The 23,072-nt window shown below is 35.9% G+C and overlaps 1 protein-coding gene across 1 annotated transcript in view; it reads left to right on the top strand.

The window, feature by feature from the left end:
* The window catches only part of TRIM23 (tripartite motif containing 23), a 38,265-nt gene extending 17,358 nt beyond the window's left edge, over positions 1-20,907 (top strand). The window contains exons 4-11 of the mRNA XM_060092950.1: positions 1,678-1,956; positions 2,532-2,714; positions 5,395-5,610; positions 9,266-9,400; positions 14,050-14,179; positions 14,672-14,782; positions 16,060-16,184; positions 18,789-20,907. Coding sequence (XP_059948933.1) covers positions 1,678-1,956; positions 2,532-2,714; positions 5,395-5,610; positions 9,266-9,400; positions 14,050-14,179; positions 14,672-14,782; positions 16,060-16,184; positions 18,789-18,968 — 1,359 coding nt within the window. The 3' untranslated portion in view covers positions 18,969-20,907. The remainder of the gene's footprint in view (positions 1-1,677; positions 1,957-2,531; positions 2,715-5,394; positions 5,611-9,265; positions 9,401-14,049; positions 14,180-14,671; positions 14,783-16,059; positions 16,185-18,788) is intronic.
* The last annotated feature ends 2,165 nt before the right edge of the window (positions 20,908-23,072 follow it).

Genomic DNA, 23,072 nt, shown 5'->3' with positions numbered 1-23,072 from the left:
TGTTCCACAGCTGTGAATTCCACCATTCTGTCTTCCAGGTCACTTATCCGTTCTTCTGCCTCAGTTATTCTGCTATTGATTCCTTCTAGTGTATTTTTCATTTCAGTTATTGTATTGTTCATCTCTGTTTGTTTGTTCTTTAATTCTTCTAGGTCTTTGTTAAACATTTCTTACATCTTCTTGATCCTTGCCTCCATTTTTTTTTTTTCCGAGGTCCTGGATCTTCTTCACTATCATTATTCTGAATTCTTTTTCTGGAAGGTTGCCTATTTCCCCTTCATTTAGTTGTTTTTCTGGGGTTTTATCTTGTTCCTTCATCTGCTACATAGCCCTCTGCCTTTTCATCTTGTCTATCGTTCTGTGACTGTGGTTTTTGTTCCACAGGCTGCAGGATTGCAGTTCTTCTTGCTTCTGCTGTCTGTCCTCTGGTGGATGAAGCTATCTGAGAGGCTCGTGCAAGCTTCCTGATGGGAGGGACTGGTGGTGGGTAGAGCTCCGTGTTGCTCTGGTGGGCAGAGCTCAGTAAAACTTTAGTCTGCTTGTCTGCTGCTGGGTGGGGCTGTGTCCCCTCCCTGTTGGTTGTTTGGCCTGAGGCGACCCAGCACTGGAGCCTGCAGGGTCTTTGTTGGGGTTAATGGTGGATTCTGGGAGGGCTTGTGCCAATGAGTACTTCCCAGAACTTCTGCTGCCAGTGTCCTTGTCCTCAAGGTGAGCCACAGCTGCCCCCCGCCTCTGCAGGAGACCCTCCAACACTAGCAGGTAGGTCTGGTTCAGTCTCCCCTGGGGTCACTGCTCCTTCCCGTTGGGTCCTGGTGCACAGACTACTTTGTGTGTGCCCTCCAAGAATGAAGCCTCTGTTTCCCCCAGTCCTGTCTAAGTCTTGCAGTCAAATCCTGCTGTCCTTCAAAGTCCAGTTCTCTGGGGATTACTCTTCCTATTGCCAGCCCCCCAGGTTGGGAAGCCTGAGGTGGGGCTGAGAACCGTCACTCCAGTGGGTGGACTTCTGTGGTATAATTGTTCTCCAGTTTGTGATTTGCTCACCTAGTGGTTATGGGATTTGATTTTATTGTGATTGCGCCCCTCCTACCGTCTCATTCCAGTTTCTCCTTGGTCTTTGTATGTGGGGTATGTTCTCTGGTGAGTTCCAGTGTCTTCCTGTTGATGATTGTTCAGCAGTTAGTTGTGATTCCAGTGCTCTCACAGGAGGGAGTGAGCGCATGTCCTTCTACTCCACCATCTTGAACCAATCTCTCAAAATTTAGCATGTTATGATGATTGGGGTTCAGTTTAAAAAAATATTTTTAATTGAAGTATAGTTAATTTGCAGTGCTATGTTAGTTTCAAGTGTACAGCAAAATGATTCCATTGCTGTACACCTGAACCATGATACATATATTCATATACATGATACATATATTCTTTTTCAGATTCTTTTCCTTTATAGGTATTACAAGATATTTAGTATAGTTCCCTGTGCTGTACAGTAGGTCCTTGTTGTTTACCTGTTTTATATATAGTAGTGTGTATTTGTTAATCCCAAACTCCTAATTTATTTCTCCTCCCCCTCCCTTGCTATCTATCCCCTTTGGTAACTATAAGTTTGTTTTCTATGTCTGTGAGTCAGTTTCTGTTTGGTAAAGGGGTTCAGTTTTAATACGTTACTTTTTTGTTCATCAGAGCATCATTCGTTGTGATGAAGATGAAGCTCACGTTGCATCTGTATATTGCACTGTATGTGCAACTCACTTGTGCTCAGAGTGTTCCCAAGTTACCCATTCTACAAAGACATTAGCAAAGCACAGGAGAGTGCCTCTAGCTGATAAACCTCATGAAAAAACCATGTGCTCTCAGCATCAGGTGCATGCCATTGAGTTTGTTTGCTTGGAAGATGGCTGTCAAACTAGCCCACTCATGTGCTGTGTCTGCAAAGAATATGGAAAACACCAAGGTCACAAGGTATGAATATAGTTAAACTGGATGACTCTACCTAGTTTACCAGCCCACCATTTATTTTCACTGACTTGGTTTTTTATGCTGAGAGTAGAGATCAAAGAAGAGCTAAATGATGAATGAGTTGAGCTTGGTAGCATGAAAAGAAATGAGAGATTTATTTTCTGAATATTATAACAAAAATTTCAGAGTCCTCATGATTCTTTCTTTATTGAAAAATGGCTTTCCAGCATGAAACAAAAGTTCTTTTTCTTTGTGTGCCTGTTTTTGTAATGCACTGGATTATTTTGATAATAATTATGTCTGTTGACAAACTAATGCTTGTGGTAAAATTTTAGAGAGGGTTTCTTGGTTTCTTGTTTAGCAAGAAATGGACTTCCTAATTTTAAATTATTTCTTTGAAAGGTATATAGTTTTGGGGCAAAGGCAAATTAGTATTTCTTATGCTGTGTTTTTTGTAAATGTGTTATAAAAGCCTCTTGCAGCTGATGCTTTTTTATTAATAGGAGCCATTTAAGTAGCATTTTATATCATTAGTCAATACTGTGAGTTCTTTTCTATAATTATGTTACATCTTATAGCATTCAGTATTGGAACCAGAAGCTAACCAGATCCGAGCATCAATTTTAGATATGGCTCATTGCATACGGACCTTCACTGAGGAAATCTCAGATTATTCCAGAAAATTAGTTGGAATCGTTCAGCACATTGAAGGAGGAGAACAAATAGTGGAAGATGGAATTGGAATGGCCCACACAGAACATGTATGGGTTTTTTTCTTCCTCACCCTTTTCCTTGTCACTTTTTCACCTTGTAGGATTTATTGAGCAATTACATTGTGCCAGTACTGCACTGGTCACTGGAAATAAGTTTTTTAAAAAGTCTTTGTCTTTATGGAAATTTATAATCCATCATGGAAGAGAGCCAGTTTCAAGTGTGGTAACTGTTACTTTGTGGGGGAAGTACAGGATGCCCTGGCAGTATGCATAAAAACAGCAATAACTTGGGTAAGTCGTAGAAGGCTTTCTAGAAGATGTGACGTCTAAACTGAGATTTGAAGGAATTTAGTCAGGGAGAAGAGTGGGGTGGGGAGTGAGTTGTTCCAGAGAGGGAAGCATATGTTAAAATACATGGAAGTGAGAATTGGACATATTGTAGAAACTTAACTAAGTTCACTATGGTTGAAGCTTTGAGTATTGGGGTGGGGCGTGGCAAGAATAGATGTTGGAGAGTTAAGGGCCAAATCCTGCAGCATCTTGTTAGACATGTTAAAGAGTTTGGACTTTATCTTACAGGCAGTGATGAGCTGTTGAAGAATTGGCATAGGAATAACATAATCAGGTTTGCATTAAGAAAGGTTGCTCTTTAATATAAAAAATGAATTGGAGGAGCAACAAGATTGGAAGCAAGGAGACCTATTGTGAGGTTGCTGAAATTATCTACTTGAGAAATGTTTATGGCCCATAATACCGGAGTAGTGAGAATGGAGAGGAGTACATGGATTTGAGATTTTAAAGAAGTAGAATAGTGATTTACTGATAATATTAGCGATTTATTGATAATATTGATTGGATAATATTGATTGGATAATATTGATTGATTGGATAATATTGATTGGATAGGTACTTTGCAGGGTCAGGCATAATGCCTAGATTTCTACCTTGCCCAACCTGGTGGATGGTGATATTGTGCTCTAATGGGGGAGGAAGAAGAATTTGGGAGGGGATAATGGGACCAAGGTGATAAGTTTAATTTGGATGTTGAATTTGTTATTTCTGTGAGATAAAAGGAGATACCCTTCAGTGAAATGAAGAGTCAGTGGGTGTTAGGAAGTGTGTCTAACTTTTAAGAAGTTTGGCTGTAAAGAGAAGGAAGGAACTTAGGTGGTAGTGGTAATTGCATTTTAAAATTGAATTACAGAGGAGAAAGGGATATTTTCAGATGGGAATATAAAGTACAGGGACAGACACAATGTAGTGTTTTTCTTTTGTAAAGAAACAAAGTTAAGCTAAGTCATTGGGGAATAATGCTAGAACTGCTCTCTGTCAAATATGGTAGCCATTAGCCTCATGTGGCTATTTAAGTTTAAATTATTTAACCGTTCAAGAAAATACATAATTTACTTCCTCAGTCTCACTAGCTACATTTCAAGTACATTTTACGTGCATGTAGCTGGTGGCTACCATATTAGTCAGCACAGATATAGAATATGTCTATCAGAGTCTATCACATAAAATTCATGTCTATCACATAAAATTCTATTGGACATTTTTGTGCTACGGTGGAAATATTTTATTTATTCCCTCAGCAAATATGTATTGAACACATCCAAAGTGCTAGACACTGTTGAAGTCAAAAATACCTGCTTTTGCAAAGTTTACATTCTAATGTGGGGAGAGAGACAGTACATAAGTAAAATACAGATGTATGTTATTAAATACTTTGGAGAAAAATAAGGGAAAGGGGGAGTGCACTTTTATGTGGGGTGTTTGAGGATAGGCTCCCTGAGAAGGGGCATTAAGCAGAGACCTAAAGAAGCTGAGAAAGGGACCCATGCTAATATTTGGGGGAAGAGCATTCTAGGCAGAGAGAAGAGCAAGTACAGAGGCCCTGAAGTTGGGGTGTGCCTTGTGTGCTTAAGAAACTTTGAGGAGGTTGAGTTAGATAAATTAGAATGATTGATGGGGAGCATAGCAGGAGCTGAGGTCAGAAAGGTCCTTAAAGGCACTTGCTTTACTTTCTTCCAGGAATGCCCTTGAAGATATTCACATGGTTCCCTCTCTTACCTCCTTCAGGTCTTAGCTCAGATGTCTCTTTCCCAGGGAGTCCATCGTTGAACATCCCCTATAAAGGCCTTTGGCATTTACTCTGAGTGGGAAACCACTGGAGAGTTTTGAGCAAAAGAATAATTATCATTCTGACTTAACATTTAAAAAGGATCAGTCTGTCTTCTGGGTAGAGAATACATTATAGGCGGAAGAGGTAAATCTAGTGAGCCCAATTAGGAGGCTATTATAATAATCAGGTGAGAGATGATAATGGCTTCAGTCAGGTTGGCAGAGGTGAAGGTGGTGAGGCATGATCAGATTCTAGATATATTTTGAAGTCAGCAGAATTTGTTGAGAAACTAGTTGTGAGATATGAAAGAGAAGTGTTAAGGGTGACTCCAATTTTTTTAACTTGAATAACCTGGAAGATGGAGTTGCCATTTATTGAGATGGAGGAAACTAGGTTCAGGGTTGGGAGAGATTAGGTATTCCTTATTGCTTGAAATGTCATTTAAACAGTTGGATATCCAAAGGCTGTGGTTAAGGGGAAAAATTTAGTGTGGAGATAAACATTTTGGGATTTTAAGTATATAGATTGTATTTAAAATTTCATTATTTCACATATAAAATCTTCATTAAGGTTTCAGTTGTTTAAAACTTATTTTTATTGCCTTAGGTACCAGGTACTGCGGAGAATGCCCGATCATGTGTCCGAGCTTATTTTTCTGATCTACATGAAACTCTGTGTCGTCAAGAAGAAATGGCTCTAAGTGTTGTTGATGCTCATGTTCGAGAAAAACTGATTTGGCTCAGACAGCAGCAAGAAGATATGACTATTTTGTTATCCCAGGTTTCAACAGCCTGTCTCCATTGTGAAAAGACTTTGCAACAGGTATGTGGTTTAAACATGATTAGGACATAGTTTAAGAAGGAGGATTTGTAAGCTTAAGTATATCATTACCAGAGGTACACACTAGTCTATTTTATTAATTTAATAAATATTTTTGTATTATTACTCTGTGTTACTGTGGGCATTAACATTGTGCTTAGGACATGGTCTCTAACCTCAAATTGCTCCACTCAACCACATCAATGTCCTCTCTTTCATGTGTCTTCCCCACCATAAAACCATACGTTCTAGAACCTCTCTAACTTCCTGTCATTCTTCAGTCATCCCAAGCCCTTTAACACTTCTTTGCCAAGCATATACTATTCTTTCTGCTTGATGGGCTTATGTCTCCCTTTTCTGATATTGCAAATCCTTCTTCAAATGTTTGCTGTTCTTTGAAGCTACTTACCCTTCCTTGCTCTTTTTTGTTTTTGTTTTTGGTGGCGGAGGTGGGGTGCCTCTCTAGCATGTACTCCCTATCTCTGCTCTAATTTATTGGTTCTTAACTTTGATGTCACAGAAAACCCATGTTTTTTCATGGTTGAGGTATCATAAGCAATTTGTTACCCAGTTTGCAGATAATGTGCTTTTAAAATAGATTTAAGGTTATTCTAACAAAAATGCCAGTCTTACTCATTACTATTTTGGATCTGCCTTCAGGAATGTGCAATTTAAGGCTAATTATTGCCCTAGGAATTCCTGATAAGCTTCAGTCACTCTCATCTTTTGATAGATTGCTAATGATTGTGTTGATATCATATCATCATAGAGCTAAACTTCTTACTGTTGCAGAGCTTTTTCTCTTAAATATCTGATTAGACTTAAATGAATGTGGCCAGGCTGTAACCACATCAGTCTTGAGTCCTTTAGTCCTTATCACATTGAATTGTAATAATTGATGTTTATGCCATTTATTAAGTTGTCTTTGAGCTCCAGTCCTATTCTATCCTCTGCTTTGTGATGCTGATACTGTAACTGCAAACCACATACCAGCTCTGCCAGCTGCCTCCATGTGATTTTAGGCTCTGCCAATAGGGGACAGTAGAAGGAAGCTGAAAGGTGGAGGCGGTTTCCTGTGCGTTCCTATTTGCTTGGGGTTCCTGTGAATGACACTGCTCATACTACGAGACCACTTTCCTTAGAGATATGAATTTCAGCTCCATGAGATCCCTCCTATAAGTTTTTAAGTTTTAATAATTCTAGCATCTCTCCTTTATTCTCCCAGCCCTGAGGGTGGTAGCTGTTTCCTACAGTTGTTTCCTCCATGATACCTCAGAGTTCTTTTTACCCTTTCAGTTGCCTACTTAGTTACCAGGTTGCCATCTAGTTAACAGTTCTTTGTATTAATTTTTTTCTATTCATATGACTATTGTGGTTTTTATCTCCTGATTTGAACCTAATGATAACAATATGCACATTTGTCCTTCTGGATGTATCTATCCAGATACAAAGAATTTAGAGATACAAAGAGCCTAATAAATACTTGTTTAGCTCAAGCTACACAGCAAAATTAGAAATGGATCATGTCCTAAATCATACTTAAGTGAATACTTCAAAGTATTTTTATATTTATTTTATTAAAAAGAAAGCTCATAGTTACTGAAATATTTAGAAGTATTTGGAAGTATTTTAGAGTTTCTGAAGCATTTTGTCAAAGTAACTGATAATTGTTAATGACATGGTATTATCTCACTATGTTAACGCAGATGAAATTGGGGTCTTAGATTCATTCTTCATATGGACCTATTAGTTTTGTTCTGATTTATGGACACAGAACCCTAATCTCAATCTTTTAATATTCTTAAAAGTTCCTGCCACAGAGATAACTGAACAGAGGAATGGATGGAACATCACATATATATTACCAATTTTGAGAACAAAATCATCCCTCTCCTCCAGAAAAAATTGATGCATCATCTAAGTTCAAGGCATAATACTGAATGGTTAGGATTTGTTTATTAGGCAAATATTTGTTGTGTGCCTACTATGTGCCATGTATATTCTAGGTACATGGAATATGTCAGTAAACAAAGCAAGCAAAAAGCCATAATCTTGTGGAATTAGCATCCTAGCAAGGAGAAGGCAGACAATAAGCCATAACCATATCTAATAAGTAAATTATATAGTATGTTAAAAAGTGATAAGAGCTAAGGGAAAAAGAAAAAGTATGAGGGTACAGCAGATTGTATTTTTAAATAGGGTAAGCGTCACTGAGAGAAGGTGAGATTTGAGCAAAGACTCAAAGGGGAAGAAGGTGAAGGGAACTAGCTCACACCTTAATGAAGAAGATTTCAGCTGAGGAAATGGTTAGAGCAAAAACCCTAGGGTGACATGCCTGGTGTATTTGAGAAACAGCAAAAGAGGGCACTGTGGCTGGAATAGAGTAAGCGATGGAGAGAGTAATAGGAGCTGAAATTAGAGGTAATAGGGAATTATATGTAAGGAGGGCCTTGTGGGCCATTGGAAGGACTTCAGTTTTTACTGATTGAATTGGGGAAACCATTGTGGGGTTTTGAGCACAAGAATGATTTGATCTTACTTAAAAGGATCTGGCTGATGTGTAAAAAACAGATTGAAGGAGGGCAAAGATGGAAGGAAGGAGCTCCATGGTTAGAAGGCTGTTGTAGAATTCCAAGTGAGAGAGGATAGTAGCTTGGATAGTGGGGGCTATAAGTACCCAAATTTTGGATATCCAGTAGGATTTGTTGACAAATTGTATGTGGGAATAAGGGAGGAGAAGGCAAGAATGACTCAAAGTTTTTGTTCTGGCAATTGGAACAACCAAATTGCTATCACCTAATTTGAATATGCAACTGTGAGCAAAAACTGACAACACCGCTTCTCTCATGGAGCTTAAATATTGTTGGGAGATCTCTGTCTTATGAAGAATACATTGGTATATGTATAGAATATCTCTGGAATAATACTTGAGAAGCTGAAAAGTGTTTAACTTTGAGGAGAGGGCCTGGGAATCTAAAGTGAGAGGGAGACATCACAGTTTGACCTTCAGTCTTTTTTTGTTTTTAAACCAATACATATATATCTTAAATTATTTTAAAAACTTTTTATAGGAGTACAATATATATATACAGAAATATGTGCATAAGTGTTCAGCTTGCTGAATTTTCAGACTGGACATTACTGTGTAACAAGCATCCAGATCAAGTAACAGAACATTACCAACCCCAGAAGCCCCTCAGACTCTTCTAGTAACTACGCACCTTTCCTCCTAAGGATAAACCACTATCCTGATTTCTAATATATACCTTGTTTTGACCTGTTTTGGTAATTAATAAAAGTGGGAATCATGCATTATAAACTCTTCATGTCATTTCTTCCCTTACTGTATGTTTGTGAAATTCATATCATCACATGTAATTGTAGTTCATTCTTACCTGAATGAACCTGTAGTTCATTCAACCATTCATTTTGGTTGTGTTGCATTTGTGAATATGCCATACTTTACTTATCTATTCTTCTATTGATGGGCTCTTAAATTATTTATTAATGCCTGATTATTGTTAACTTAGTCAAATTTATACATAAGTTAACTTTCAGTACTGTAATGTTAAATGAGCTTTTCTTGAGTTTTAGTGATATCTCTTTTTTCGTTGTTTCGTTAAAAAGTTTATAAGAAATACTGTCTTCCCTTTTCTAGGATGATTGTAGAGTTGTCTTAGCAAAACAAGAAATTACAAGGTTACTGGAAACATTGCAAAAGCAGCAGCAGCAGTTTACAGAGGTTGCAGATCACATTCAGTTAGATGCCAGCATCCCTGTCACTTTTACAAAGGTAATATATTCTATACTTCGTTTTTAGGTGTTTTTGAACAAATCATAATTGTATTACATTCTATGATAATCAACTAAGAGACAACTAAGAAATGAATGAACCACAGAATTAGGGGGAAAAAATGACTGTATCAGTGGAAAATAGAAGGTGGTATAATGAGTCTCCCTGTATTATCACCTACTTGAGCAATTAAAAACTTTTTATTTCATCTACCCTTTCCCCTAGTCTCTTTCTACCTACAGTCTCCCAGGTTATTTTGAAACAAATCCCAACATATTTCATCCTAATATATCATTTCATCTATGTAATATTTTCACGTGTTTCTAAAACACGGGTTCTGTTCTCTTTTTCAAAACACAACCAAAATACCGTTACCACACCTAAAAAATTGAATAATAAATCTCTAATATTATCCATTATCCAGTTAGTATTCAGATTTCCCAGATTGTTAAAAAAATTTTTTTTAGGTTTGAGACAAAATCCAGCAAGGTGTGTATTTGGCATTTGGTTGATATGTTTTGGTCTCTTTTCAAGCGGATTCCCCCTAATTTAAAAAGGTACGTGTATTCCATTTTGCTCTCTATTTTTAGGGAGTGGCTTTTTTTTTTTTTTGGCTGCATTGGGTCTTGGTTACTGTGCGCAGGCTTTTTCTAGTTGCGGCGAGCGGGGGCTCCTCTTTGTTGTGGTGCGCGGGCTTTTCACTGCAGTGTCTTCTCTTGTTCCGGAGCACGGGCTCTAGGCGCGTGGGCTTCAGTAGTTGTGGCTCGCGGGCTCTAGAGCGCAGGTTCAGTAGTTGTGGTGCCCGGACTTAGTTGCTCCGCGGCATGTGGGATCTTCCCGGACCAGGGCTCGAACCCGTGTCCCCTGCATTGGCAGGAGGATTCCTAACCACTGCGCCACCAGGGAAGTCCTAGGGAGTGGCTTTTAAAACCTTTTTAGTCTTGTTTTATAATTATGTGAAACATTCACATGGTCCAGAATCAAATCTACAAAGCAAGGTTCATTCAGAGAAATCTAACTTACATTCCTGACCCTGCCACCCTTTTCTTCCCTTCTCCATAGAAAACCATTAAGAATTTTTCTTAGTTTTATTCATCATTTTTAAAAAAATAGAGAAATATATTTGCATGCACACTCCCCATATTTAAAGGTAGAATACTGTATGCACTTCTCCACCTTGTACTTTTCACTGAAGTATACATCCTGGAGGTCAGTCCATAGCAGTATATAGTGACATTTTCTGTTCCCTTTTACAGCTGCAAGGTACTTTATTGTGAGGATGAACATTTGTTTATTATGGTGAAAAACACATAATATAAAATTTACCATCTTAACCATTTTTTAAGTGTTTAGTTCAGTATTGTTAAGTATGTTCACATTGTGTGAAACATTTCCAGAAATTTTTCATCTTGAAAAACTGAAACTATACCTTATAAACAATGACTCCCCTATTCCCCCCTTCTCACTAGCTCCTGGTAACCACCATTCTACTTTCTATTTCTTTGTATTTGACTACTTTAAATTTATCATGCAAGTGGAATCATATAGTATTTGTCTTTTTGTGACCGGCTTATTTCACTTAGCATTATGTCCTTAAAGTTCACCCATGTTGTAGCATGTGACAGAATTTCCTTCTATTTTGTCTAAATAATATTCCATTGTTTGTATATACCACATTTTGTGTATCCATTCATCTGTCGATGGATATTTGGGTTACTTCACCTCTTGGCTATTGTGAATAGTGCTGCTATGAACATGGGTGTACAGATATCTCTTTGAGGCTTCGCTTTCAATTCTTTTGGATAAATTCCCGGAAGTGGGACTACTGGATCATATGGTAGTTCTATTTTTAATTTTCTGAGGAAATGCTATACTGTTTTCCATAGTGGTTGCATCATATTATATAAATCCCACCAAAAGTGCATGAGGATTCCAATTTCTCCACATTTTCACCAACACTTGTTATTTTCTGTTTGTTCTGGGGGTTTTTTTTTGATAGTAAAACAGGATGACTTACACTCGTAGCCATCCTAATTGGTGTAAGGTGATACCTCATTGTGGTTTTGATTTGCATTTCTCTGATGATAGTGATGTTGAGTATCTTTTTTATATGCTTCTTGGCCAGTTCTTTGGAGAATTTTGTGCAAGTCGTTTGCCTGTTTTTCTATTGAGTTATTTGATTTTTTTGTTGTTGAGTTGTTGGAGTTCTTTTTATATTCTGGATATGAATCTATTATCAGATACATGATTTGCAAGTATCTTCTCCCATTCTGTAGTTTGCTTCTTCACTCTACTGATTGTGTCCTTTTATTCACAAAAGTTTTAAAGGTTGATCTAGTCCCATTTGTTTATTTTTGCTCTTATTGACTGTGCTTTTGATGTCATATCCAGGAAATCATTGCCAAATCCAATGTTATGGAGCCTTTCTTCTGTGTTTTCTTCTAGGAGTTTTATAGCCTTCGTTCTTATGTTTAGGGCTTTAATTCATTTACTTATAATCCAAGTATTTATAATTGTTATATATTCTTTATATTTGCCCTTTTATCATTATATAATGAACTTCTTTGTCTCTTATAACAGTTTCTGACTTAAAAATCTATTTTGTCTCATATTAGGATAGCCACCCCTGCTCTCTTTTGGGTATGATTTGCATCTCTTTCCATCCTTTCGCTTTCAGACTATGTATTTCCTTAGCTATAAAGTGAGTCTCTTGTAGATAGCATATTTTTGGATCTTGGTTTTTCACGCATTTAGTCAAACTGTGTCTTTTGAGTGGAGAGTTAAGTCTGTTTAAAGTAATTATTGATAGGTAAATACTGTTGTCATTTTGTTCATTGTTTTCTGCATAACTTGATAGTTTTTTTTGTTTCACGTTTCCTCTTTCATTGCCTTCCTTTGTGTTTTATTGATTTTTTTATAGTGTCATATTTGATTCCCTTCTCTTTTCCTTTGGTGTATATTCTGTGGATTTTTTTTTGTGTGTGGTTACCATTGCAATTACATAAAACATCTTAGTTATAACATTCTATTTTAAACTGATAGCAGTTTAACTTCAATTGCATACAAAAACTCTTATTCTTTCACAGCTCCATCCCCCTGTACTTTATGTTATTGATGTCACAAATTACATCTTTATTGTACACCTATTAGCACAGGCTTATAGTTTTTTTCATGTGTTTGTTATTTCAATTCTATGAAGAATTAAATTTAGGCACCCAAATTATAATACAGGTAACTATTTGTCCATGTAGTTATTGTTACCATTTTAGATTTTCATATGGCTTCATGTTGCTGTCTAGTGTCCTTTCTTTTCAACTTGAAGGACTCCTTTAGCATTTCTTATAGAGCAGGTCTAGTGGTAATGACTCCCTCAGATTTTGTTTTTCTGGGAAAGTCATGATTTTTCCTTCATTTCTGAAGGACAGTTTTGCCATATATAGCATTCTTGTTTGACAGTTTTTTTCTTTCAGCACTTTGAATGTATCATCCCACTCTTTCTGGCCTGCAGTGTTTCTGCTGAGAAATTTGTTAATAATCAAATTTATGTGATGAGTCACTTTTCTCTTGCTGCTTTCAAGATTATCCTGTTTTTGACTTTTGACAGTTGGATTATAATGTGTCTCAGTGTGGGTCTCTTTGGACTTATCTGAGTTGGAATTGAGCTTCTAGAATTTTTATGTCCATTTCTTTCCTCAGATTGGGAAGTTTTCAGCCATTGTATCTTCAAGTAAGATCTCTTTGCCCCTTTATTTCTGTATCCTCCTTCTGGGACTCCCATTCCCATATGTCTCTTAGGGTCTTTTCACTTTTCTTCATTCTTTTTTCTTTTTCCTCCTCTAACTCCATTAGTTCAAATTACATGTCTTTTAAAAAACTAATCCTTGCAAAAATCCTATGTAAGTTTGGTACAATTTTTAATCCCCATTTTACAGATGGGAGAAGTCAGGCAGAGAGGTCATGCAGCTAGCAATATATACAAGTATGTTCATTGCAGCATTATTTGTAATACCAAAAAGTCAGAGATGACCTAATATCTCTCAGTTGGTGATTGGTTAAATTGTGGTACATGGAATATAATAAAGCAATTAAAAGAAAAAGGTAGGTCTATATGTTTTGAAATGAAAGGATTCCATAATGTACTACTGAGTGTAAAAAGTAGTTGCAGTGTGTATTTTTTTTTTAATTATATCTGCTTTGTGTATGTCAACCAATGTTTGCACAGGAAGATATCTTGAGGGATATATGTGAAATTGTTAACAGTGGATATTTATGGGAAGTGAGTATCACTTTTCATTTTTAATTAATATCTTTAACACAGAATGAAAAATCTTATTTAAAGAAGATTCAGTTGAGTTAGAAAATCTGGGAAAAATAAGTGGGTATGTGTATTTTTTTTAACTTATATAAAAACAAAGTAAGTAGTAAGTTTTACTAAGCTAAGATTTAGCAAAGCAATGAGGATTGATTTCCTCTTTCTAAAGATTAGAATAAGGGTATTTTAATAGGGGACTATAACTTTGATTTTAATGGATTAAGGAATGAGTAGGAGACACAATAATTAACAAAGGTATTTTATAAATAAAAGTGTAAGTACTAATACTTTTAACTCCATATCAAAATAAAAAGATTAATTTTTTTAAAAATTATAGGACAATAGAGTTCACATTGGACCCAAAATGGAAATTCGAGTTGTTACGTTAGGATTAGATGGTGCTGGAAAAACTACTATTTTGTTTAAATTAAAACAGGATGAGTTCATGCAGCCTATTCCAACAATTGGTAAGTATGAGTATTGCTTTTACCTTAATGGACATTTTACAGACAAACCCTAGCTTACAGCTGAGTTCTTTGGGACTTATTTTATGTCAATCTGGTTTGGAGATTGGCTCTAAGACACCAGCATTTCAGAGAAAAAATGCAAGATTCAGTGGCTGTGGGATTGAAATGTGGATGGGGAGGATAGCAAGAAGGAACAGAATATTGTTGGGACAGTTGGAAGGAATAAAGGATTGATGACCCTGCTAAGGATTTGGGTAGTGATGCAGATCTGGTACTTGGGTGTCAAGGTCTTAAGGACTCTGGTGGATTAGAGGGCTAACCCTGGTTAAAGGTATACATTTCCCCACACATGTTTATCACGAGTGGAGTTGGTTGGGGAGCAGTAGATAGTGCTGTATGCAGATAATTTGTAAGTCACAGTTATAAACAGGGTTGCCTGTGTTTGGTGTGTAAATGTAAGTTCAATATTAAAGTAAGTTTTTTTAAAAACAGGTTTTAATGTGGAAACTGTAGAATATAAAAATCTAAAGTTCACCATTTGGGATGTAGGTGGAAAACATAAATTAAGACCATTGTGGAAACATTATTACCTCAATACCCAAGGTAAGAGCGTAAAAATTACATCTTAATTTTTCAGATTTTTAGGATGCCAGTTCAGTTTTCAATTCATTGATTTAGCTAATAAAACTGATATTTTAGCATTGATTAAAAATGTGACTATACCTTTAAATATTGGTAGCAAGCTCCACATTATTAAGAAAATTAGGGTGGATAGACTGGGTTATGTACTCTGGTTTATTTCATGAAAAACCATAATTTAGCATAAAGACCAAATTTATGTTATATATGTAGGTAATTAACGGTACTTTCCTCTTGCTGCTCTTAACAGTTAAAGTATATTATTAGTGTTCATATGAGCATGATCACTGGCAATATTGTGTTATAGGGTAGAATTTGTGGTATATAGTTCTCTTGCTCTATTCAATTAAATTCAACTCAACAGTTATCCCATTATAATCTCTCAATAGCTCCACTCCTTCATTTCTATTCACAATTAGTTGTTATCTGCAGAAGAAGTTACAGTGGTTTGCTTTTGACCAAACTGTGTTATATCACATATATTCCACTTAGCATTTATTCACACTTGGGCCCCGTTCTACACTTTGCCTCTTGTACCCCAACATAAAGCTTATTATGTTCATGCTACCTGTTCCATATGTCATCCTATTTTCCACCTAGAAGAAAGACTAGATAATTTTTACTTTGGGATTCTTGATATTAAGTTTAGTATGAGACAGTGATTTAGGGGACAAATTGGAATTTTGAACATGAGGAATGGTTGAAAGTCTGGGATGTTTAGCTACCATAAGGTAGCTGGAAAGATTTCAAAAGAGAATTAATTCAGTAGATATTTATGAAGTTTCTGCTGTGTATTTTGAGTACAGTCTGTGGAAAGTGCTGTGCCGGGCACCTAGAGAGAATACTTGGGAGAGATAAAGATGGTGATTTATTTATTTTTAAAACACTATCTTTTGGTAAATCAAGTAGTAATCAAAGAAATAAAATCAGTAGGTAGATCATAAGAGCTACATTTTCATTCATTAAGAGAAAAATATTAAATGATATGCACAACAATCTGTGTTTGGTAGGCAAGCATTGTAAATCCTGTTACAGATGGGGAAACAACAGCTGAAAAGTTAGGCGAACTGTTTGAGATTATATCATTAATTATTGCTAGGTGTTCCTGTAATAAGCAGCCTTTCTGTGAAAATAATGATGGTAGACTAACCATAATATATTAATGAGAACATTAAAATATTTAGTCCGTTTACTGAAATTTAACAAGTGACTAAATGAATATTTTTCTCTTTTTTTGGTAGCTGTTGTATTTGTTGTTGATAGCAGTCACAGAGACAGAGTTAGTGAAGCACACAGTGAACTTGCAAAGTTGTTAACAGAAAAAGAACTCCGAGATGCTTTGTTACTGATTTTTGCTAACAAACAGGTAACACATTTTTATTTCAGAATATTTATTTTAGCATTCCACATTGTAAGTAGCTGTTAAGATTTCAAGGGAAATAATTCAGTAGATATAAAATTTCTGCTCTGTATTTTGAGTACAATCTATATGGAAGGTGCTGTACTTGGTACCTTGGAGTATACAGAAGAAAATAAAGTAGTTGATGCTCACTAGAAACTCCTGTGTATTTAGGTAAGCATGTTAAGTGTATATTTTTAATACAAAGAAAATTGGTGACTTCAGTAATATTAACAATGTTAAGGAAAATTGGAGAGTAGTTCTAAAGGTGGTATTTTGTAAGATTTGTAAAAAGTAGGATTTGAATTGAAACTATAAGAGTTGAAATTATGGATAAGACTTTGAGTTAATTTTTGAAGGAAAGAACGCTGCAGGCAGGAAAAAGTATTTTTTTTTTTTTTTTTGCGGTATGCGGGCCTCTCACTGTTGTGGCCTCCCCCGCTGCGGAGCACAGGCTCCGGACGCGCAGGCTCTGGACGCGCAGGCTCAGCGGCCATGGCTCACGGGCCCAGCCGCTCCGCGGCATATGGGATCCTCCCAGACCGGGGCACGAACCCGTATCCCCTGCATCGGCAGGCGGACTCTCAACCACTTGCGCCACCAGGGAGGCCCAGGAAAAAGTATTTTTAGGGAGCATCAAGGAGATCTGTATGTGAGGGGTGGGTAGAGGATGAAGAAATCCTAGAGTAACAGGAGGTTGTGTGATAAAGGCCTGACAGGGCCAGGCTGAGAAATTTAGGTTATATTCTGAGTAAAGGAGAACCATTAAAAGTTGGTGATAAGATCATATTAGTGTTTTAGGATTGTAATTTTGGGGGTAGGATGTAGAATTAATCAGGGGCAAGGGAGTAGAGATAGGCAGATGCAGTAAATTGCTGCAGTAATTCAAGTGACAGTTAACAAGGTCCTGAATTAAAGGAATGGAAGGGTAGAAGCAGACTGAAGAAACGTTATGGACATAGAATAGTTAGAATTTGGTGACCGAACGGAGAGGATGAAGGACGGTGAGTAGCTGAAGATTCTTAGATTTTGGAACTAAGCTTCTGGGAGGATGAGAATGCTTTTCTTTAGTGCAATAGGGGGGCTTAGATGTCATAAGAAGGAAGAGTAGGATGGACAGGGAATTTCCCCTTAATAAAAAAAAAAAGCAAACCATTAAGAGCTGATATACTTCACTTTATTTATGATTAAAGATATGCAAATAAGACAGAGTGAAATACCATTTTCCACCTATCATATTGTTAAAGATGAAAATGTTTGATAATCCTCAGACCTGCATACTCTGCTGGTGTGGTTATTCAATGGAGACATTTTCTTGGAGGGCAATATGGCAGTACTTTGTCAAAGTTTTAGGTGCATATACCCTTTTACCCTGTAATTCTATCTCTAGTAATGTATTCTGCAGACAGATATCCTAAGGTTATCTTAGAGATAATTTTGTAAATGTATGTATGTAAAAATACATGTTTATATGAATGTGTATGCATATGTAATAGCACGTAAGCACACATCTTCAATCTAAATATTCAGTATAGGACTGGTTAAGAAAATTATGTTGCACCTACAGTGGAATGCAATACAGATGTTAAAAATAATATGGAAGGGCCTCCCTGGTGGCGCAAGTGGTTAAGAGTCCGCCTACCGATGCAGGGGATACGGGTTCGTGCCCCGGTCTGGGAGGATCCCATATGCCGCGGAGCGGCTGGGCCCGTAAGCCATGGCCGCTGGGCCTGCGCGTCCGGAGCCTGTGCTCCGCAACGGGAGAGGCCACAACAGTGAGAGGCCCACATACCGCAAAAAGAAAAAAAAAAAAAATAATAATAATAATATGGAAAATCTGCTTGTCCTGATAATGGAAAGATATCTTTATTTTCAAGATATGTGTTAAGTAAAAAACAAAAAAAGAGTATGTTCCTGTTTATTTGCGTGAGTGTGCGTGGAAGTTTTCTGAAAAATATGAAAGAAATTGTTACTGATGATTGCTTCTGGGAAGAAGGAGAGCTTTTTTAAAAAATTTTTATTTATTTATTTATTTTTTACTGATAGTTGCTTCTGGGAAGAAGGGGTATTCAGAGGTATTTGGAGAGGTTTTTTTGTTTTTTTGTTTTTGGCTGTGCCACGTGGCTTACAGGATCTTAGTGTCCTGACCAGAGATTGAACCCGGGCCCCCGGGAGCGAGAGTGCTGAGTCCTAACCACCAGGGAATTCCGTGGAGAGTTTAATAAACTCTTTACTATATAAACTGTATGTAAAAGCCATTTCTTACAATGTGCATGTATTATTTTTTTTTAAATTGATGCCTTATAATGACCTCAGCAGTTTTTTCATTCAGGGGGCACAGGCTTTATTGATTTCATTGCAAGACTTCTTACAGACTGTCTATATTATAACCAAAACTCAAATTTTTTCTCATTAATCTCAAAATAATTACTGAAAGTTGAATTTAGGTTTTAACTTTAGTATAGGCTTCTGTTGGAATGGTACCAATAGAACTGTAAATAAATAACAATAATTACAAATATGATAATTTTGATGGACTGATTAAAATTCTGATGTGTATGTATCTTTCAGGATGTTGTTGGAGCTCTGTCAGTAGAAGAAATCACTGAACTTCTTAGTCTCCATAAATTGTGCTGTGGCCGAAGCTGGTATATTCAGGGCTGTGATGCTCGAAGTGGTATGGGACTATACGAAGGGTTGGACTGGCTCTCACGGCAACTTGTGGCTGCTGGAGTATTGGATGTTGCCTGATTTTAAATGCAGTTGTTTAAAGTTTTGGTTAAGAGTTATTTTGCACATAATATGATGTAAGAAATTATACATCTCAAAGGTAGTTAATTTACGATGTATATATAAAAGGAATTTTAGTTTGGGAATTCAGTACAATATTGCTTTTAAAAAACTCTGTAGTAAAATTTAAATATCTGATGGAGCAGATTAAATTGGATTAAATAGGGACTTACTGGGTATACATTTTTTTTAACGTACATTTGTTATTTAATTTTTTCAGATTACATGTGACCCATATATTGGGAAAGAAGTAGTCACAAAGAGTAGGTGAAAGTTTATTCTTTCAAAGGAAAAAGGATAGCCAACTGAGTGCCTAATGGAACCTCTGTATGAAGCAAGTGAAGCATGGCTTCTTCAACTTGGCTTTTCACTGGATTTTGGCAGTATTTAGTAGCAAAACTGGCAGTGACTTAATGAAATACAATTCAAACTGCATCTTTGCGTAATAGGATTACTTTAACGTTCAGTATAACAGAACAGCTTTAATGCTAAGAACTATGAGCTATAGAAATTAATATTTTATAGTGTTTTATTAAAGCTCTCCTAAAGCCTTTTGTATAAAACCCAGTGAGTCAGAATGAAATGTAATCTAACTAGGCCTGATGTTCGATTAGTACTACACTGAAGAACAATTAATAATAAAACTGTGAAAGTCAGTTATATTCTAGTTGATCTTCACTTATGAAAGACCCATTTGCAGGGCTGAACCTGAATGTATTATTTCCCAGGTCAGAGCTCTAAATTTGTCCTTCTGTTTTTCAGTATATTTAAAGTACTTAGCATTGTGTCTTTTAAAAATAACAGTGCATCTTCAGTGAGAATGACTATAGGTAAAATGTAGTAAGTTACACACAGAAACGAGGGTTGGTTTTACATAAAAGGTAGAGATATAAGTAGAAAACTACCTCTACCACAGAGAAGTTATTTATGCAGTGGAAAATGCTTATTACAATTACTTTAAAATGTTTTCCTGGGCTTCCCTGGTGGCGCAGTGGTTGGGAGTCCGCCTGCTGATGCAGGGGGGCGCGGGTTCGTGCCCTGGTCCGGGAGGATCCCACGTGCCGCGGAGCGGCTGGGCCCGTGAGCCATGGCCGCTGAGCCTGGGTGTCCAGAGCCTGTGCTCCGCAATGGGAGAGGCCACGGCAGTGAGAGGCCCGTGTACTGCAAAAAAAAAAAAAAAAAAAAAAAAAAAAAAAGTTTTCCCAAAATAAGTGTATTTATGTTAACAATAAAATGTGGTCAAGGCTTTTCATGACAAAGCCTTGAAAAGTTGTTTGAGAAACATGTCTAAGGAAAAGAAATGTTCAAAAAGTTTACATCACATTTATCATGCAGTGTTGAGTAGAAGTTTAAAAAGTTTGTGTTCTTTACTGTTTTTCATTTTTTAAGGAAACTCCCTTATTATGGCAGTACGATTTATATTTAAACATACCTAGATTGAATTTTATGGTTTTTATTTTTCTTTTTAAATGCTCTTTATACTTTAGGATGAGGTTAAATCCTAAATCTTATTATTTGAAACGCTAGAGGACATTGATGTCTGATGATAAGATGTGTCTCCTGGGTGGCACTGTTTTGGTTCAGTCTCTTCAAATGTACTTTTGTTTAAAAACAACAAAACTTTTAGAAAACAAAGCATTAAAAAAAACCCATCAGTATTATGGGCAGTGTGTAAATAAGTAATATTACATCCTTTATTTTTCAAGTAAAAGGTCATGCTGTTACAAGTGTAGTTTGTGCATATAAGTTAATACTTCTGAATTAAATTAACATTTGACTGATTGCAATAAATGTGAAAAATAAAAAAGGTGTTACATTTGCCTGTGAGCCCTTGAACTATTTCTCTACTAGGTAATTGGAAAAAAAAAGTCTAACACTAACATGTAAACTTGCATTTTCCTTGTAAATTGTTTATTTTACCAATTTTGCTTAACTTTTAAATTCACATTCCTAGCATATTTCTAAAACACAATTTAAAAATTGCGTTTAGACTTGATTATAACATACGTGATAGTACTGTTTGTTACTATTTTTTTAAGAAATACTTTTCTCAGGCTCTTATTACTATTTGTGGTTGTATTCTTTCACTAATTATTAGTTAAGATTGCGCTTGCTAGTTCCCTCTGGGAAATGTCAAACTTCACAGAGAGAGGTTTTAAATACAGTCTATTTGGATTTGCCTTCTGGCACTGAATTTCTGTATCAAGCCTAAATATTATTGTATGGTTTATGTAAAGCAGGTTTTTCAAGTATATAGTCTTGGTCTGTAATTCTGGAATGCTTTATAATTACTATAAGCCATTATTTGCATTACACATATGATCAGTATAGACAGCAATAAAATGTTAAAATCATTTTAAAGAAGTCCTATTATTCTAAAAATTCTGTTTCTTGAACCATCTATATAGTAGTATTGCTAATAACCAATTAAAGTTATATTTGTGCTGTGGTTAAGAGAAAACAAAATGGGATAGGGATTGACTTGTATGACAAATTTGAGATATACTTTATTAAAAATTTAGAAATACCATTCTGTCATTCCGTATTTGCAATTTGTCAAATTTAAGTAACTATTATAACTGTAGTGTTTTTAAAGGAGAGCTAAAATTTTCCATTGAACAAAGTGAAATTATTGCTTTTTAAATTTAACCTTGTTTCACACAAGAACATAGCCTTTTAAATAACTGTTTTTAGAAAAGGGCTTGGAAAACTTAGCTATATCCTATGAGCTAATGTTGCTAAAACACTTTTTATGTGACACTGAGATACTTCTCAATTTGCAAAGTGGTTATAAGGAAGAAGATAGCTGTACTTTTCCCTAAAAGAATGAATGAAAAGGACTAATGAATAAGTATCAGATGGTATCTTGCTAATAATTTAAAACATGCTTTAAAAAAGACATCTGGCAGTGTAGGTTTTTAGGTCTACTGATTATGTTAAATTTGTGACATGGAATGGAAAAATTAATCAAATATGATTTTCACTCAAAGCAAAATAATTTTATTTTGGGAAGAATGAGGCATCACTACCACCACTTGGTGGCAGTATTACCAAAAATTTAGGATTAAGCTTTTACGAATGAATTGATAGGTAGATGAGTCTGAACACCTAAAATTAGGGAGAAAAGGTAAATGTCATAGTGAAGAGTCATTTTCTGTCCAAAATTTAGTTCTTTTTAAAAGGAGGACACAATATTAATTTAAAGTTAGCACAGTCTGGCATGTTCTTCCATCACAGTTTATAGTATAAAAATAGGTAAAGGAAATAATCCTGCTGATCAGTAGAAGGAAAAATGTAAGCTTAGATATAAAGCATAAGAATGTGAATTCCCTAAACACGTCTGTTGAACATGTTCCTGTTATAAGTTCTTAAGAGTCTGTCTGGAAAGTAGAAGCAGTGATTCTGAAGTAATTTATGAGGGTAAATGAAGAAATGAATTGGACTCATAAGACTTGGACTTATATTGTTTTATTGCTCCAATTTTTACTAATCTCTCCATTGTTAGATATTAACATTTTTACTCTATATATACTTTCTTGATGGTATATTTAGTAAGGTAAGAAAAGATATACTATATAAACTGAAGACAAAAACTGTTTAGCTACATTAGAAAAATGGTGTGAAAATAGTAAATGAATCAGTATATAAAACCAAGGACTCAGGTGTTCATTTATTCTGATTTTTATATTTGAAGAATATTTCCTAATTATTAAGGAATTAAAACACTTTTGACCAAAGGCACTTCCTATTTATTTACTGAAGTTTTACTTACCACTACTTACTATTTAACAGTGGTCAAAGGACAAAACTATTTGGCATGTACACAAACCTTGTAAATGGAAATGGTATATCACTGTCACATCCTGACCCTTTCTTATTGGATCTAAAGAAACATCTGAGGGCAGACTATCTGGCATATTTTTAAAAAGCTAAGGAACAAATGCATACCGTTCTCATTGTTTAATATGGTTTAAGGCTCATGAGAAATTATGCATAAGGAGTGCTATTTGCCTGAGTTTTGGTCCATTTCAGTTTATCACCTCAGGATGAGAAATACTGCAAGAA

The sequence above is a fragment of the Mesoplodon densirostris genome, chromosome 3 (genome assembly GCF_025265405.1).
Source record: "Mesoplodon densirostris isolate mMesDen1 chromosome 3, mMesDen1 primary haplotype, whole genome shotgun sequence".
NCBI lineage: Eukaryota > Metazoa > Chordata > Mammalia > Artiodactyla > Ziphiidae > Mesoplodon > Mesoplodon densirostris.
Note: the sequence above shows the minus strand (reverse complement) of the source record. Positions and strands in the feature narration are given on the sequence as shown.